The 14,861-nt window shown below is 40.1% G+C and overlaps 1 protein-coding gene across 1 annotated transcript in view; it reads right to left on the bottom strand.

The window, feature by feature from the left end:
* Positions 1-12,072, bottom strand: part of ptpn4b (protein tyrosine phosphatase non-receptor type 4b) — a 73,293-nt gene extending 61,221 nt beyond the window's left edge. Inside the window, exons 1-2 of the mRNA XM_060911943.1 lie at positions 11,676-12,072; positions 60-214 (exon numbers count right to left, since the gene is read on the bottom strand). Of these exons, the coding sequence (XP_060767926.1) occupies positions 60-197 (138 nt within the window). The 5' untranslated portion in view covers positions 198-214; positions 11,676-12,072. The remainder of the gene's footprint in view (positions 1-59; positions 215-11,675) is intronic.
* Between the last annotated feature and the right edge of the window lie 2,789 nt (positions 12,073-14,861).

Genomic DNA, 14,861 nt, shown 5'->3' with positions numbered 1-14,861 from the left:
GAGGGGTCTACATGGTAGAAAAAGTTCATATTGCTGTGTGTGTGTTTTTTTAAACTTACATTAGCTCTGAATTCTTGCACCGTGTTGTCCAGCAGCAAAACGTTACACACCACCTGTGAGCTTGGTCTGCCTCGTGCCACTTCAGACTCTCCCACATCGGAGCTTCGGCCAGCAGGCAACCGGAAGCGTGCGGTCATTACTGTCCCCACACCGTCTGTGAAAGACGTACAAAAAAGAAAATAGGCTAGTTAATAGTAGTGTTTACGCCACAATGCTGTTGAATTCTCTAATCTAATTGGTCAGAAGGTGTTGATTCATTTTCCAGAACATCACCTCTGACAATAGTGCAGAACTCAGGTTTGCATTAATGCACTCCTTTTAATACATCATTGTTTCCATAGTAACAGCGCATTCACATGTAGAGGTTTACACAATCTAAGCCTAATAAGCAACAGATTAAAAAACAAAGAAAAAAAAAAGTGTTTTTTTTTTATTTCTAATAATTGATATGGTGAGGTTTTCAGTAAGAAGACCTTTATTTACAATTTATGGAAGTAGTCTCCAGTCTCAGCCCTTTGCAACAGTCAGATTTCCACCACAGGAAACTCTAATGATTTTGGCATACTCGGATTTTGTCGTCAATTTCAACAAATCTAAGCAGTATTTTCAAATTAATATGACTTTTTTGTATTAAGCACAAGTTCAGCTACAATAATATCTATGTAGTATGTATGTCATGATTGTACTTTAAAAAAAAATAACAAATGAAGATGCTGTTAAAAAAAGCAGTTTTAGAACTGTGTTGGAATGTGTGAAAAAACATGACCTTCCCCATTGTGACGAACCGTTTTGGTCACTTAAGGTGATTCTGTTCAGTCTTAGGAATGTATCAAGCACAAAAACTTAAATCTGCTACATTGATTTGGACAATTAACTGGCCATCAAAAAAAATTATGTCCTATTGTTTGAGGATAAAGGGTTGGCAGTGGAAGGGGTATTCAATGAGAAGAGTAAAAAATTCCATTCCATTCAATGAGAAGAGTGAAAACCCCTCCCGCTGCCAACTCTTAATCCCATCAGGTCAAGTCACAATGGGTAAGGTAATGCTTTTTTCACACAACAGCTTCATTTATCTGGTATTTATTCTGGTATTTGACTCTATTCAATGCGTCTTGAAATCGGGGCTTAGCCAGGATTGGGAAGTTTGGGAGTGTTTTTCTGAAAGAATTAAATTTCTTATTCATTAACCAGAACTTTACAAATCACTCTAATTATCAATAAAATCTTCTACAGATTCCTGCAATAAAAGCAGAAACCTTAAATTATATTTTCTAGTGTACTTAAGACAAAAAAAACAAACTACAAATTGCTGCAATCAAGTCCTATTACACAGAATACATCTTTACTATATACAACAAAGATAACAAATGAGATTCAGCAACTCTGAAGATTAATATTATGAAATATATACAACTGAAAATAATAGATACATTTAACAAAGTTTTGATTTTACGAAATATACATAATGCAAATGTTACGTCACAAAATGTTAGGAATCATTTTGATTATGTTAAAAAGTGCAATAAACAGCAGTTAAAAATAAGTGAAATTAAGTTACAAATGAAAGGAACTTTTCCTGTATTTACCTGAAATGTAAATACTGTAAACAAAAAAAAAAAACAAATAATGGTAGTTTATGAAAGTACTATTTAAGAGAATGTAAATCTTGGCAAAAGAGTGAAAGTGATCATCATGCCATTACCACAGGAACAGTCTTTTATGAATGCGGAAGTGGGTTCTCAGTGCACCGAGTCCGGTGTAACTGAGGAAGGTGACAAGTTTTATGTTTCATCTCAAATGTAGGTCATTTAAAAACTATAATATTATTTGGCAGTGAGCACATAGGAAAGTGTAAAGTATAACGTTTCTGTCAATATGTTTATCATGCTTGTATGACAAAAAACTCGAAGACATTTATCTAAATATATGACCTACTCATTCTAAACCTGCCAAGCTTCACCAGCGAAGCTCTCGACCCCAGAGGGTTAAGACTGTAAGACAGAGGACATTGTGCTTTCAGGTCTAACTTCAAGAGAAGAAAAAGAGAGGCTAAAAATAATGCAAGTGATAACAGGAACCAACTTGTTTAGTGGATATTTCATGACATTACACATACCTATAAATGTTTAAGTAGTATAATGTGTCATTCTTTAAAGGGAACATATTATGGAAAACTCACTTGCAGTGCTTGTGCACATACATTTGGGTATCTGGAGAGCCTACCAGCCCAGAAATTCTGAAATATGACAACCCGGTCAGTGTCTTTTGAGCTGCCCATTTCAGAAAACACGTGCCATTTAGATTTGGCTCCTCTTTCTATGTCACAAGCGGAGCCCATTAGAATTATCCTGGTTGGCGGGAAAGGGGGTGGGGTGAGCGTTATCATTTAAAGGAACAGGCCGTTCCTTAAATCTGCCATTTTGAACAAGGCTGTTTAGACAGCGTGAGAAGGGAACTGTGGTGATTTATCCTTGCGGTATTTTGACCAAAGCATATCACGGACATTTCATTAAAGACCTCAGGGAACTGTGTCAACTTGTGGAAAAGGGGTACAATAGGTCACCTTTAATAATTTAAAAATTGAAAATTTTGGCATATTGTCGTAATATAAGATGAATCCAACACTTGGGGACTTGTGGAGAGAAATAATCAATGTCTGGGTGCTCTGCTTTCATCTCAGCCTCATTGTTGATTGACTGTAACAGTGTTCCCTCGTTGTTCTAGAGAGCATTTGGAGGTAAGACATGTATACAGGCTGCATACTGTATTTCTGCTATTCATTTTGACAAGGCTGAGACTATCACCGTAGGGCGAAACCGAGATGAGCTTTTGCCGTGACATCATGCTGGAGTGCAATCCTACACATTCTCACAGTGCACAGAAACGCTCGGGTTCTCTGAAAACACTCATTTTCATTATTTTCAACACTGAATCATATGTGGGTATGCACATTTCCATAAAACAGTGAGCCATTTGTGCTATAGTAAGGTTATCCACTGGACTGTTTATTTTCTATTAACATTAGCGATGTAGAAAAGCAGCAAAAGGCTATCACTATCTGTATTTGTTAAAATTTTTAGGGCACCGTTTTTACGACCAGCCACCCGTTCTAAACATAATACATTTGCTTTATTAATTCATGTGTAATAATTGCTTTATCCTGACCAGGGCTGATATGGATCTAAAGCCAATTTAAAGAACATTATATCTGGGTGTATTATTTTATGAGTCACCAACATTAAAACTACACTTAAAACGATAAATTATAATTGATCTATAGTGTCTTACAAAAGTATTCATCCCCCTTGGTGTTTGTCCTGTTTTGTTGCATTACAAGATGGAATTAAAATGGATTTTGGGGGTTTTAGCACCATTTGATTTACACAGCATGCCTACAACTTTAAAGGTGAAACTTGTTATTTTATTGTGACAAACAATAATTAAGATGAAAAAAAACAACAACCCAGAAATCTGGAGTGTGCATAGGTATTCACCCCCCCAAAAAAAGTCAATACTTTGTAGAACCACCTTTTGCTGCAATTACAGCTGCCAGTCTCTTGGGGTATGTCTCTATTAGCTTAGCACATCTAGCAACTGGCATTTTTACCCATTCCTCAAGGCAAAACTGCTCCAACTCCAAGTTAGATGGGTTGTGTTGGTGTACAGCAATCTTCAAGTTATGCCACAGGTTCTCAATTAGACTGAGGTCTGGACTTTGATTAGGCCATTCTAAAACATTTAAATGTTTTCCTTTAAACCACTCCAGTGTAGCTTCAGCAGTATATTTAGGGTCATTGTCCTGCTGGAATGTGAACCTTCATCCCAGTCTCAAACCTCTGGCTGACTCAAAGAGGTTTTCCTCCAGAAATGCCATGCATCATTCCTTCAGTCCTGACCAGCTTTCCTGTCCCTGCAGATGAAAAATATCCCCACAGCATGACGCTGCCACCACCATGCTTCACTGCAGGAATGGTGTTCTCAGAGTGTTGGGTTTGCACCACACATGGCATTTCCCATGATGGGCAAAAAAGATCAATTTTAGTCTCATCTGACCAGAGAATCTTCTTCCATGTGTTTGGGGAGTCTGCCACATGCTGTTGGGTAAACTCCAAACGCGTTTTCTTAAGCAATTGCTTTTTTCTGGTCACTCTTCCATAAAGCCCCACTCTGTGGAGTGTACGGCTTAAAGTGGTCCTCTGGACAGATACTCCCATCTCCGCTGTGGATCTTTGCAGCTCCTTCAGTGTTATTATTTGGTGTCTTTCTTGCATCTCTGATTAATGCCCTCCTTGCACGGTCTGAGTTTTGGTGGGCGGCCTCGTCAGATTTGCAGTGCTGCCATATTCTTTCCTTTTTGCTATAATGGATTTAATGGTGCTCCATGGGATATTCAAAGTTTGGGATATTTTTTAAATAACCCAACCCTGATCTATACTTCTTCACAACTTTGTCTCTGACATGTTTGGAGGCTCCTTGGTTTTCATGTTGCTTGCTTAGTAGTGTTGCAGAGTCAGGGTCCTTCCAGAACAGGTTGATTTATACAGACATCATGTGACACTTTTATTGCACACAGGCTGATCTTAATCAACTAATTATGTGACTTATGAAGAATGGAGGCATGATCACTTAACTAATCCTCTCATGCAGGGCAAGTGAAGAGTTTCCAAATGCGATCAACATTTCTGCATCAAAACAAAAAGCCATTTGGGTTTAACAACAACCATTATATTATGGGAACATCTTCAGAAATGCTAACCATCAGCTTTAAAACCAACACAGTGTGATCGAGTCTGTGAAGTCAATCACAGACAAAAGAAAGCAAGACTTTACAGATAAAATTACACAACCCATAGTGATGCACATTATCGTAATGAAATGCGAGGCATTTAAAAGATTAATTGAGACACTGAAGCCCAGTTACTCCATCTCCAAGCATTCTACAATCTCAGAAGCCCTCATTTGTATGCACAGCAATCCTCAGGACTAAGTTGTAACCCAGAAAAGAAGGGTCTATAGCAGTGATGGGAGACATTGTCAGTCAGTGTCCATTTCATTACCAGAGATGAGAGAAATTTGAGAAAATATTGGCCAAGAACCTGGAATTTTTCTGCGTCAGGAACCTTAAGAACTGTTTATAGCTGTTAGAACTTAGAAGATAACTGACCATAGGAATTAACGTTTCGTAGCCGTTCAACAATGTTAAAATGTACCTATAACCAGAAAAAAAAAGGAAGTGTCTATTTAGGTCTGTGTCTGGTGAAGGCAGAATCTAAAACCCGAATGGGATCTTTGTCTTGTTCTTCTGGGAAAATGTTTAAAGCTTAAACGTTTTTGACAGAACCTCAGTGTTTACAGTTTAAAGAGGATTACAAGTATAATCCTTTGAAGGAGAAAAAAAAAAACACCTTATGAAACCCCTCTCTCAGGAAAGCTTCAAGAAACCTTCCAAGAATCATCAAGAAAAAGCAAGAAGTTAGTTTTGCGCACACGTCTCCTTCTGGGAATGTAGATCTGATGCATTCTCAGCACGCATACAGTGAGTAAAGGTCAGCCAGGGTCAGCAGCTTGTTCTCAACCTGGTCGCAAATAACTTACCTGAGACTCTTTCAAAGCTGTGAACACAGCACCAACAAGTCAGCATTAGTTTTTCATTAAACGCACTCGGAGAATGGTTCCAGGACACAAGGAAGGTCAGTTATCTCGAGTCACAGATCCCAACAATGGCTCTACCAAGACTCGTGCTTTATCTCATGGTATTTCATCCTCGAAATTAGACCAAAAAAAAAAAAAACCCACTAGTTGGGCTGCAATTTTGGTTAATGACATTGCTGCCCAGCACTGACATGGCACCATTTTGAAGTATTGGAGTGATACTGGAGGTGGTCTCATTTCCAAGGTTATGCCATGGAAGCAATGGTTCAAATCAAAACTACAAAGTCATCCACAATATTATTAACATGGACACTTCAAATAACTTTCACTACCCCTGCAACACCCTCACTACCACTAAATACCATCACTAGGGCTGGGTGAATTTTATTTATTTATTTTTTATTATTTTGTGTGTGTGTGTGTGTGGGGGGGGGTATTCTCAGTTACGAGTATAAATAAACTGCACAGTTTTCCAAGTTTTTCATTTATTAGAATGGACTTTGCAAAATGTAGAAGTGCAAAAATAGTAACAACACCATCTACAGCAAATAGTTCTATAAAGAACATTTAAAAGAAATAGACATTTAAAAAAAAATAAAAAAAAGCTTTTTGAACCCTTCTTTCTCCACAGAGTAATTGAGGACCATGTCTTTTGTAGGGTATTCTTCTAAAATCCAAATCCCTTCCCCGTTTACAAACTGAAACTTACTACCTTTAACTGAGTTATACTGTACACACACAAGTATTAACTTTAGATTAATCAACATACAGACATTATTTTGATAAATCTAAAAAACAGTGTACAGTTCACTGTTTGAGAAAGAAAATATACATGACTTCCTGTGAACTCAGCAGCGTCAATTTTCCCACTTCATTTGTCGAATGTGCCGAGGTCGAAAATGGCAGTTCGGACTGGGGAATAACAGATTAGGATGTCACGCAGCATTTCTTTCTTTCTTTTTTTTTTTTTTTAAATCTAAGCATGCCGTGTTTGGGAGTAGTACAGACTATAGGAGGCATTTATCAGGTTAAGAAGGCTGTGTTTTTCTTTCATATTGGTTGAAACTACCCCACTGCACATTCAATACCATTTCTACCCCCTCCAATACCCCCACTATAAATTCAATACCGTCTCTACCCCCTTCAGTACCCCCACTACAAATTCAATACCATCTCTACCTCCTTCAATACCCCATTACACGTTCAATACCATCTCTACCCCCTTCAATACCCCCACTACAAATTCAATACCATCTCTACCCCCTCCAATACCCCCCACTACACATTCAACGTCTCTACCTCCTTCAATACCCCCACTGCACATTCAATACCATCTCTACTCCCTCCAATACCCCCCACTACGCATTCAACATCATCTCTACCTCCTTCAATACCCCTACTGCACATTCAATACCATCTCTACTCCCTTCAATACCCCTCTGCACATTCAACACCATCTCTACCCCCTTCAATACCCCCACTACACATTCAATACCAGCTCTACCCCCTTCAATACTAGGGGTGTGCAAAAATATCGATACGGCGATATATCGCGATACTTTGTCTTCCGATTCAATATCGATACTCAAAATTTGAATATAGATATTTTTTCAAATAATAAAATCATGTTTCAGACGGGTTGTAAATCCAGTACGACTTCCGCACCTCCGCTCCGCGAGGTTTCGCTGTGCCGCTACCTCACTGCAAGGCACTCTTCGTCTTCTCTTTTTTCCCCGGCGGTTGCAGTGAGGAAAAAAAAACAGGCAAGCATGGCTGTTAACATAAACCTAGAGACGCCGCCGAACTTTAAGGCAGATGTTTGGAGGCACTTTGGATTCCAAAGGAAAGGAGAAAAAAAAAAAAAAAACCAGTGAGCCGGACAAAGAGAATGCACTTTGCAAAACCTGTTTCGCTCCAATTAAATTAAGATGCCCACTGCACTTTTCAATGTGTTTCAGACAGTGTGTTGTTCCTGCAAAATAAGCACAAGTTAAATGTTCTCAGGTATGTTCTCAAGTTTACAAAGAACAAATTGATATTAGTGTTAGCACTGAAATGCATGTGCAGTCTGCAGTGCAAGTTTTAAGTTTTCATAAAACAATTTGATTCTGCTTGTTAAGCAGCACTGATGTGTCCATGCTTACAGAAAAGTTGATAATACTAGCGCAGAAATGGGAATTTTCTGTATATTGTAGTGAAGCAACTCTTGGTTTTGCCAGCAGTGGAATAGAGACAAATATATGTCTGGCAAGAGTGTGTAGTTATGTATGTGAAATGTAATTTTACAGTGGTCAATAAATTCTGATTTTCTTCAGTGACACAGATCGTGATGTGGTTGAAATTTCTTGCAATATATCGATTATCGCAGAATCGCTGTACCGTGATATTATCGTTATCGTGGGCAAAATATCGCCATATTATCGTATCGTGAGGTATCTGGTGATACCCAGCCCTATTCAATACCCCCACTGCACATTCAATACCATCTCTACTTCCTTCAATACCCCCACTGCACATTCAATACCATATCTACTCCCTTCAATACCCCCACTGCACATTCAACACCATCTCTACCCCTTCAATACCCCTACTGCACATTCAATACCATCTCTACTCCCTTCAATACCCCCACTGCACATTAAATACCATCTCTACTCCCTTCAATACCCCCACTGCACATTCAACACCATCTCTACCCCCTTCAATACCCCCACTGCACATTCAACACCATCTCTACCTCCTTCAATACCCCTACTGCACATTCAACACCATCTCTACCTCTTTCAATACCCCTACTGCACATTCAATACCATCTCTACTCCCTTCAATGCCCCCACTACACATTCAGCACATCACTACCCCCTTCAATGCCCCCACTTCACATTCAACACCATCTCTACCTCCTTCAATACCCCCACTGCACATTCAATACCATCTCTACCCCTTTCAATACTCCTATCTGTGGTTTCCTTTTATCCCATCAGTCATTAAAGTAGAGACAACGGTTTTCCACGATCGTGGTAAACGGCTGGAAAACAGGGAATCCAGTATTTTAAAGAGAATGTCCAAAAAGTTTATTTGCACAAATTAAAACTAAATATTTTGTATCAAATAAGCCATTACGGTGTCAGACTTCACCTTTGACTTTGTTGGGGGATTTCTGAGGCTCGCCCATAGTGTGCAAAAATCGTGTGCTTATTGGCTGTTTGGTATGTGAGCTGGGTGTCCTAGCCAATAGCTTCGCTGCTCTCATACAGAGACTGGTATTTATGTTGCTGTGCTGAAGTGAACAAAAATGGCGACTGGACCAGCATTTAAACGTGTGAAACAATCAGCACCTGTAATGACAGTACGGGTAAATGCATTATCAAGAGTGAGTCAATTTCCCAATGAACTATATGAAGACAACGGTATTTTATTTTGCAAATATTGTCAACATTCAATAGATTATGTGAGCTTTGACACGATAAAAGACCACTTGAGCCTCTCCGAGTCAGATTCTCTTTGCTACTCTAAACATGCAAGTGTGAATAAACAGGACAGAAAAACAATTGCACTACTAAGTAATGACTACTTAAACTTATACTATTAGTGTTCTAAGTCAGAAACACAAACGATCCAAAGAATCTAAGTTCAAGACAAGGCCTAGCACTAGCAGTGGTACGGATGCCCGTTATGGACCAAGACAGGTGACACTTAAAACATCGTATGTTTGGGGAACTGAATCGAAAGGCCTACAGGAACAATTTGTGCTCGATTTTGTAAAAATGTGTACAGTCACAGATATTCCTCTACAGAAGACCGGTAAGGTGAAACCGTTTATTGTGAAACACTGTAAACAGGGTTATTTTATTGTATTTTTTTATTTTATGAATTCAGCATGTATTAAACTTTATAAACATAAATCAAAATGTAATTTACAAGTATATTTCTTTGTTTTATATCTACCACACATACAGTGTTTTAAAGCAGTCCTAAGTCCTTAAAATTTGTGTGTCATACAGAAAAACCTGAAACCAGCACTGAAATGGAATTTAGTAAAACTGAAACCGAAAGACCCTGAATTACAAAGTGGAAAATCATTGTCTCTACATTAAAAGGTGTAAAGAAGTATTACAAGGAAATATAAAGGCCAGAAAGAAGTAGCATTGAAACCATTGAAAGTAGCATTGGTTATGAAGCTCGCTAATCAGCCTGCTCTTCCATCCAAAAGACATGCTTATTGAAAAAAGATTGAGAAATTAGCTATACACACCATATGAACAGAACAAACAGAATGACTGCAATAATAGATACAAGTAAACATGGAGTTTTGTACTGAAATGCTGAAACCCATGACAAAAAGGTGAGGCAATTATTGTAAACATGTCATTATTGTGACATGCCTAATGAAAGCTTGCTAATACCACATTCATTTAATGACTGCTTGTATAAGAGGATAAAAGGAAACCAGGACAGCATGAATACATATTTATACTTTTATATTTCTGCTTTTAATTTGCTTAAAACCCCCCAAAACAATTTCAAAGCAAATGCTGTCAAATCTCTGACTATTGATATGCTGCCATCTTGGATTTCTGCCCTACTGGAACTTGGACAAGATGTTAGTTTCTCTCGAGCCATAAGTATTGGAATATAAAATGGATTTCAAAGACTTATTATATAAGCTGCATTTGCAAATTCTGGGTCTTTAATGGACCATGAACTTTCCAACGATTTCAAGTGTTCGAGTTGACATGTTTGGAAACGTCCCTCACCTGAGCCAGTGCTGATATTGATTCATAAAGAACATGATGCACAGCGATGACTGAGGACAGATTAAAATCGTAACACAACCCTGTGTGTCTAATGCTAATTTGTGACAGGTAGTAATCAAGCCACTGTTAGATTATAAGCTCACTCCGTGTGTGTGTGTGTAAAAAAATCCCCATGGTGCCATAAGAAGCCACACACAGATCCTGCAATCCTTAGGGACCCAGGATGGGTACACACTCCAAATGACTGTACCAGGAGTCCTCTAACCCCTCCTTATTCCCGTTACTAGGTTTTCTCTGAATGGAACAGAGAAAGGACACACCCAAGATTTGAAAACCAAACAAACAAAAAAACATATGATGGTCACAGTCACACTCATTCCATCTGGAACATTTGTGTCATCAACGATCCCTTTATCCAGAATAGTGGATACCCATCATGGACTTTTCCATCAAAGCAGGTCTCTGCGCGCATACACACACACCTACCTTTTTAACAATAGGTAGCTCAAAGCAACACTGCTTACTTCCTGCCTGCCCTACAGCAACCGAGAGCCAAATAACGGTACAATCTTTCAGCTGAAACATCAGTTTGCTCAAACGCAGACAAACATATTAATTAATATACATGTTTACATCTCCGCTTTGGACTCTAGTCTTCCCAAATGAGAAGATGAACAGGGCAGGTGCTGCAGAAGAGTGCGCACCTAGACAGAGGAGCTGAGCGAGGTGATGTCATCCATTCAGCTGAAAGAGGCGTGCAGGTCCAATAATCCACCTACAGTGTTCATCCAAGTCCAACTGGACACTAATGATCTCTAGGAGCCCATATAAGGATATTTCCACCTTGGGGATATTTACATATGTCCTGTTGGATGTGTTGGCATGCAAGAAGGTACAGTGTTACATAATGTCCATACAGACTGGGTAAATATGCTGTTGGCCAGTAAGACAGGACTGGGGTAAGAATCATTTCAGATGATGTAATGTGGCATGCATCATGCAGAAAGACAAGAAAGTAGGCTGAGAGAGAGAGAGAGAGAGAGAGAGATATTTTGCAGGTGCATCTTGCAGCCGAATGACTGTGGAAGAAATGAAGCTGCACCGGTTGTGCAGTGCAATCCGAGAGCCTGATTCATGCAACATGACTGAAAAACTGCATTCATTCAGAACAACCCGAGAATCTGATTCATGCAAAGCAGCGCTCACCGTCATATACAGGTCCGAGAGAGTCCAGATGATGATGATGATGATGTAGCTGTAATGAAAGAAAGAAGCCGGGAGCAGAGAGAAGGACGAGGCGCCGTTCATCCGCTGCAAAACTGAAAAAGCCCCATTTGCTCTCCTAAAAGAGGGCCAGCAGCCTTCGCGCACGCACGCACGAGCGCGCGCGTGCGCACAGCGAAAGACAGAAATAATCCCTCCTGCGTCTCTTCTCTTCTCTTCTTTACAGGAATTCACGCCGACATGTTTGTCACTCCTTGCCCCGTTATGCTCATGTGCACTTTCTCACCCGCACCCTCTGGCCGGCGTACGGACGCATGCATGGCTGTATCAGCAGCTGAGCTGCAGCACCGCTAACATGGCGCAAACGCCCCGCGCGCGCGCGCCCCCACACGTTGACAGCGGAGCAGGCGGGGCTTGAAGCGGGGGCGGGGCTTCTACACAGTCAAAATAAATAAATTACTTATTAAATAATAATAATATTTTTATTATTGTTATAAGACACATGACACAGGTATTCAACCATATATATATATATATATATATATATATATATATATATATATATATGAGTTTCCATTCTAAAATCTGATTGGCTGAGCAGCATTCGATTCGCGCGTACCTGTAACCGCATCACAGTCACCAAATGCGTTACAGTGAAGAGGTTCCTGTGTTCATGCTCGTTGTTTCTTAGCAACCAAAGCGTTCTGTTAACGGACTACATTGTGTGGTGGAAGAATTGTGCATTATTTATCACTTGTGTTTTGAGCACTTGTGTAGTTCTTGTGGAAGTTTTACAAAAGAGATATGCCTCTGAAGGGCGTGTGTTACACTGATTTTATCACGACTAAGGGGGTTTTAAGCGCGGGCACTCACTCACACACTTGATAACGCACACTCTAAAGAGGCTCATTGTTTTAAAGGTACACTATGTGGGATTTAGTGGCATCTAGTGGTGAGTTTGTAGATTGCAACCAACCAAATACCCATCTCTGCATCACCCACTTTCCATCCATCCATCCATCCATCCATCCATCCATTATCTGTCACCACTTATCCTGTTCTACAGGGTCGCAGGCAAGCTGGAGCCTATCCCAGCTGATGATGGGTGAAAGGCGGGGTACACCCTGGACGAGTCGCCAGATCATCGCAGGGCTGACACACAGAGACAAACAACCATTCACATTCACATTCACACCTACGGTCAATTTAGAGTCACCAATTAGCCTAACCTGCATGTCTTTGGACTGTGGGGGAAACCGGAGCAAACTCATGCAGACATGGGGACAATATGCAAACTCCACACAGAAAGGCCCTCGTCGACCACTGGGCTCAAACGCAGGACCTTCTTGCTGTGAGGCGATAATGCTAACTACTACACCACCGTGCCGTGTATTATAACCATCAGGTGTAATAACATCTGCAGAGCCATACCAGCGCATGGACGGCCACATTTTTGTTTATCTTAACTGATGTTAGGCTAATTAACATTTCAATCATTTGAGGTGTGTTTCTGATGTGATATAAAACTTAATAAATCAATCAATGCTAGTGTCATGAACACTTTTGAACCTTTTACGGTTTTCTTTGGAAAACTAAAATCCTGGTACACTGCAATCCCGCTATAACACACTCTTTTACTATGAACTTTCATATAAAACAAACTATTTGGATGTCCCCCAAGGAGTTCGTTATTTTAGGGTTGCAGTGTATGTGGTTGGTGGGTGATTTGCCTGGGCTTTATGTGTAGACTTACAGTACATGTGCAGGAATAAAACTTTACTTAAAAATGGGAGGAGAATATTATTTAACTGGAACCACTAAAACAATTACACAAGCAAGAATATAAAGGAAAATAACCTCACTGACATTTACTCTTCTTTCATCATCATCATCATCATTATCATCATCATATTCTTCTTCTGGGTCGGCACGGTGGTGTAGTGGTTAGCACTGTCACCTCACAGCAAGAAGGTCCGGGTTCGAGCCCCGTGGCTGGCGAGGGTCTTTCTGTGTGGAGTTTGCATGTTCTCCCCATGTTCCCGTGGGTTTCCTCCAGGTGCTCCGGTTTCCCCCACCGTCCAAAGACATGCAGGTTAGGTTAACTGGTGACTCTAAATTGACCATAGGTGTGAGTGTGAATGATTGTCTGTGTCTATGTGTCAGCCCTGTGATGACCTGGCGACTTGTCCAGGGTGTACCCCGCCTTTCGCCCGTAGTCAGCTGGGATAGGCTCCAGCTTGCCTGTGACCCTGTAGAACAGGGTAAAGCGGCTAGAGATAATGAGATGAGATATTCTTCTTATTCTTCCTCCTCCTTCTGGCACTAAATTCAAGTTGCCACTTGTAAAAAAAAATGGAATGCGAAATGTATTCCCTAGAGCCAGTGTTTGGTTTGTCCCTTCTGGGCTACTGTAGAAACATGGTGGGGCAACATGGCAGGCTCAGTGGAAGAAGACCCGCTCCCTATGAAGGGTTCATTCTAAGCTTACAAAAACAAACCTATTCATAGTTACAGGTGATTATATACTAATTAACACCTAATTATGAATACTATATTCCATTTTGCTAGTTCAGTTGGTCGGGTTCAATGCCCGAACTGATGATCACATCATCAGTTTTTCTTTGGCTAATCAGACACAAGGTACGCCACCACTCTTGCCGGAGCGGTTGGGGGTTAGGTGCCTTGCTCAAGGGCACCCAAGTCAATCCTGCTAGTCTGGGGAATCAAACCAGCAACCTTTTGGTCCCAAAGCTGTTTCTCTAACCATTAGGCCATGACTTCCCCTTTGTGCTAGTAGATCCCCCTAAATCCTACATAGTGCACCTTTAAGGTACACCACAGATTTCCCTAATGTCCATCCATCCATTATCTGTAGCCGCTTGTCCTGTTCTACAGGGTCACAGGTGATTTCCCTAATAACCATGTTGAAATACTGTGTACTACAGTAGTATGAGGGCTTGTACCTAGTCTCTGTCTTTCTCAAACATATACAGTAGGTCCATAAATATTTGGACAGAGACAACATTTTTCTAATTTTGGTTCTGTACATTACCACAATGAATTTTGAACAAAACAATTTAGATGCAGTTGAAGTTCAGACTTTCACCTTTAATTCAGTGGGTTGAACAAAATGATTGCAAAAAAATGTGAGGAACTAAAGCATTTTTT

The sequence above is a fragment of the Neoarius graeffei genome, chromosome 27 (assembly GCF_027579695.1).
Source record: "Neoarius graeffei isolate fNeoGra1 chromosome 27, fNeoGra1.pri, whole genome shotgun sequence".
Taxonomy (NCBI): Eukaryota; Metazoa; Chordata; class Actinopteri; order Siluriformes; family Ariidae; genus Neoarius; species Neoarius graeffei.
This window is presented reverse-complemented; position numbering and strand designations above follow the sequence as displayed.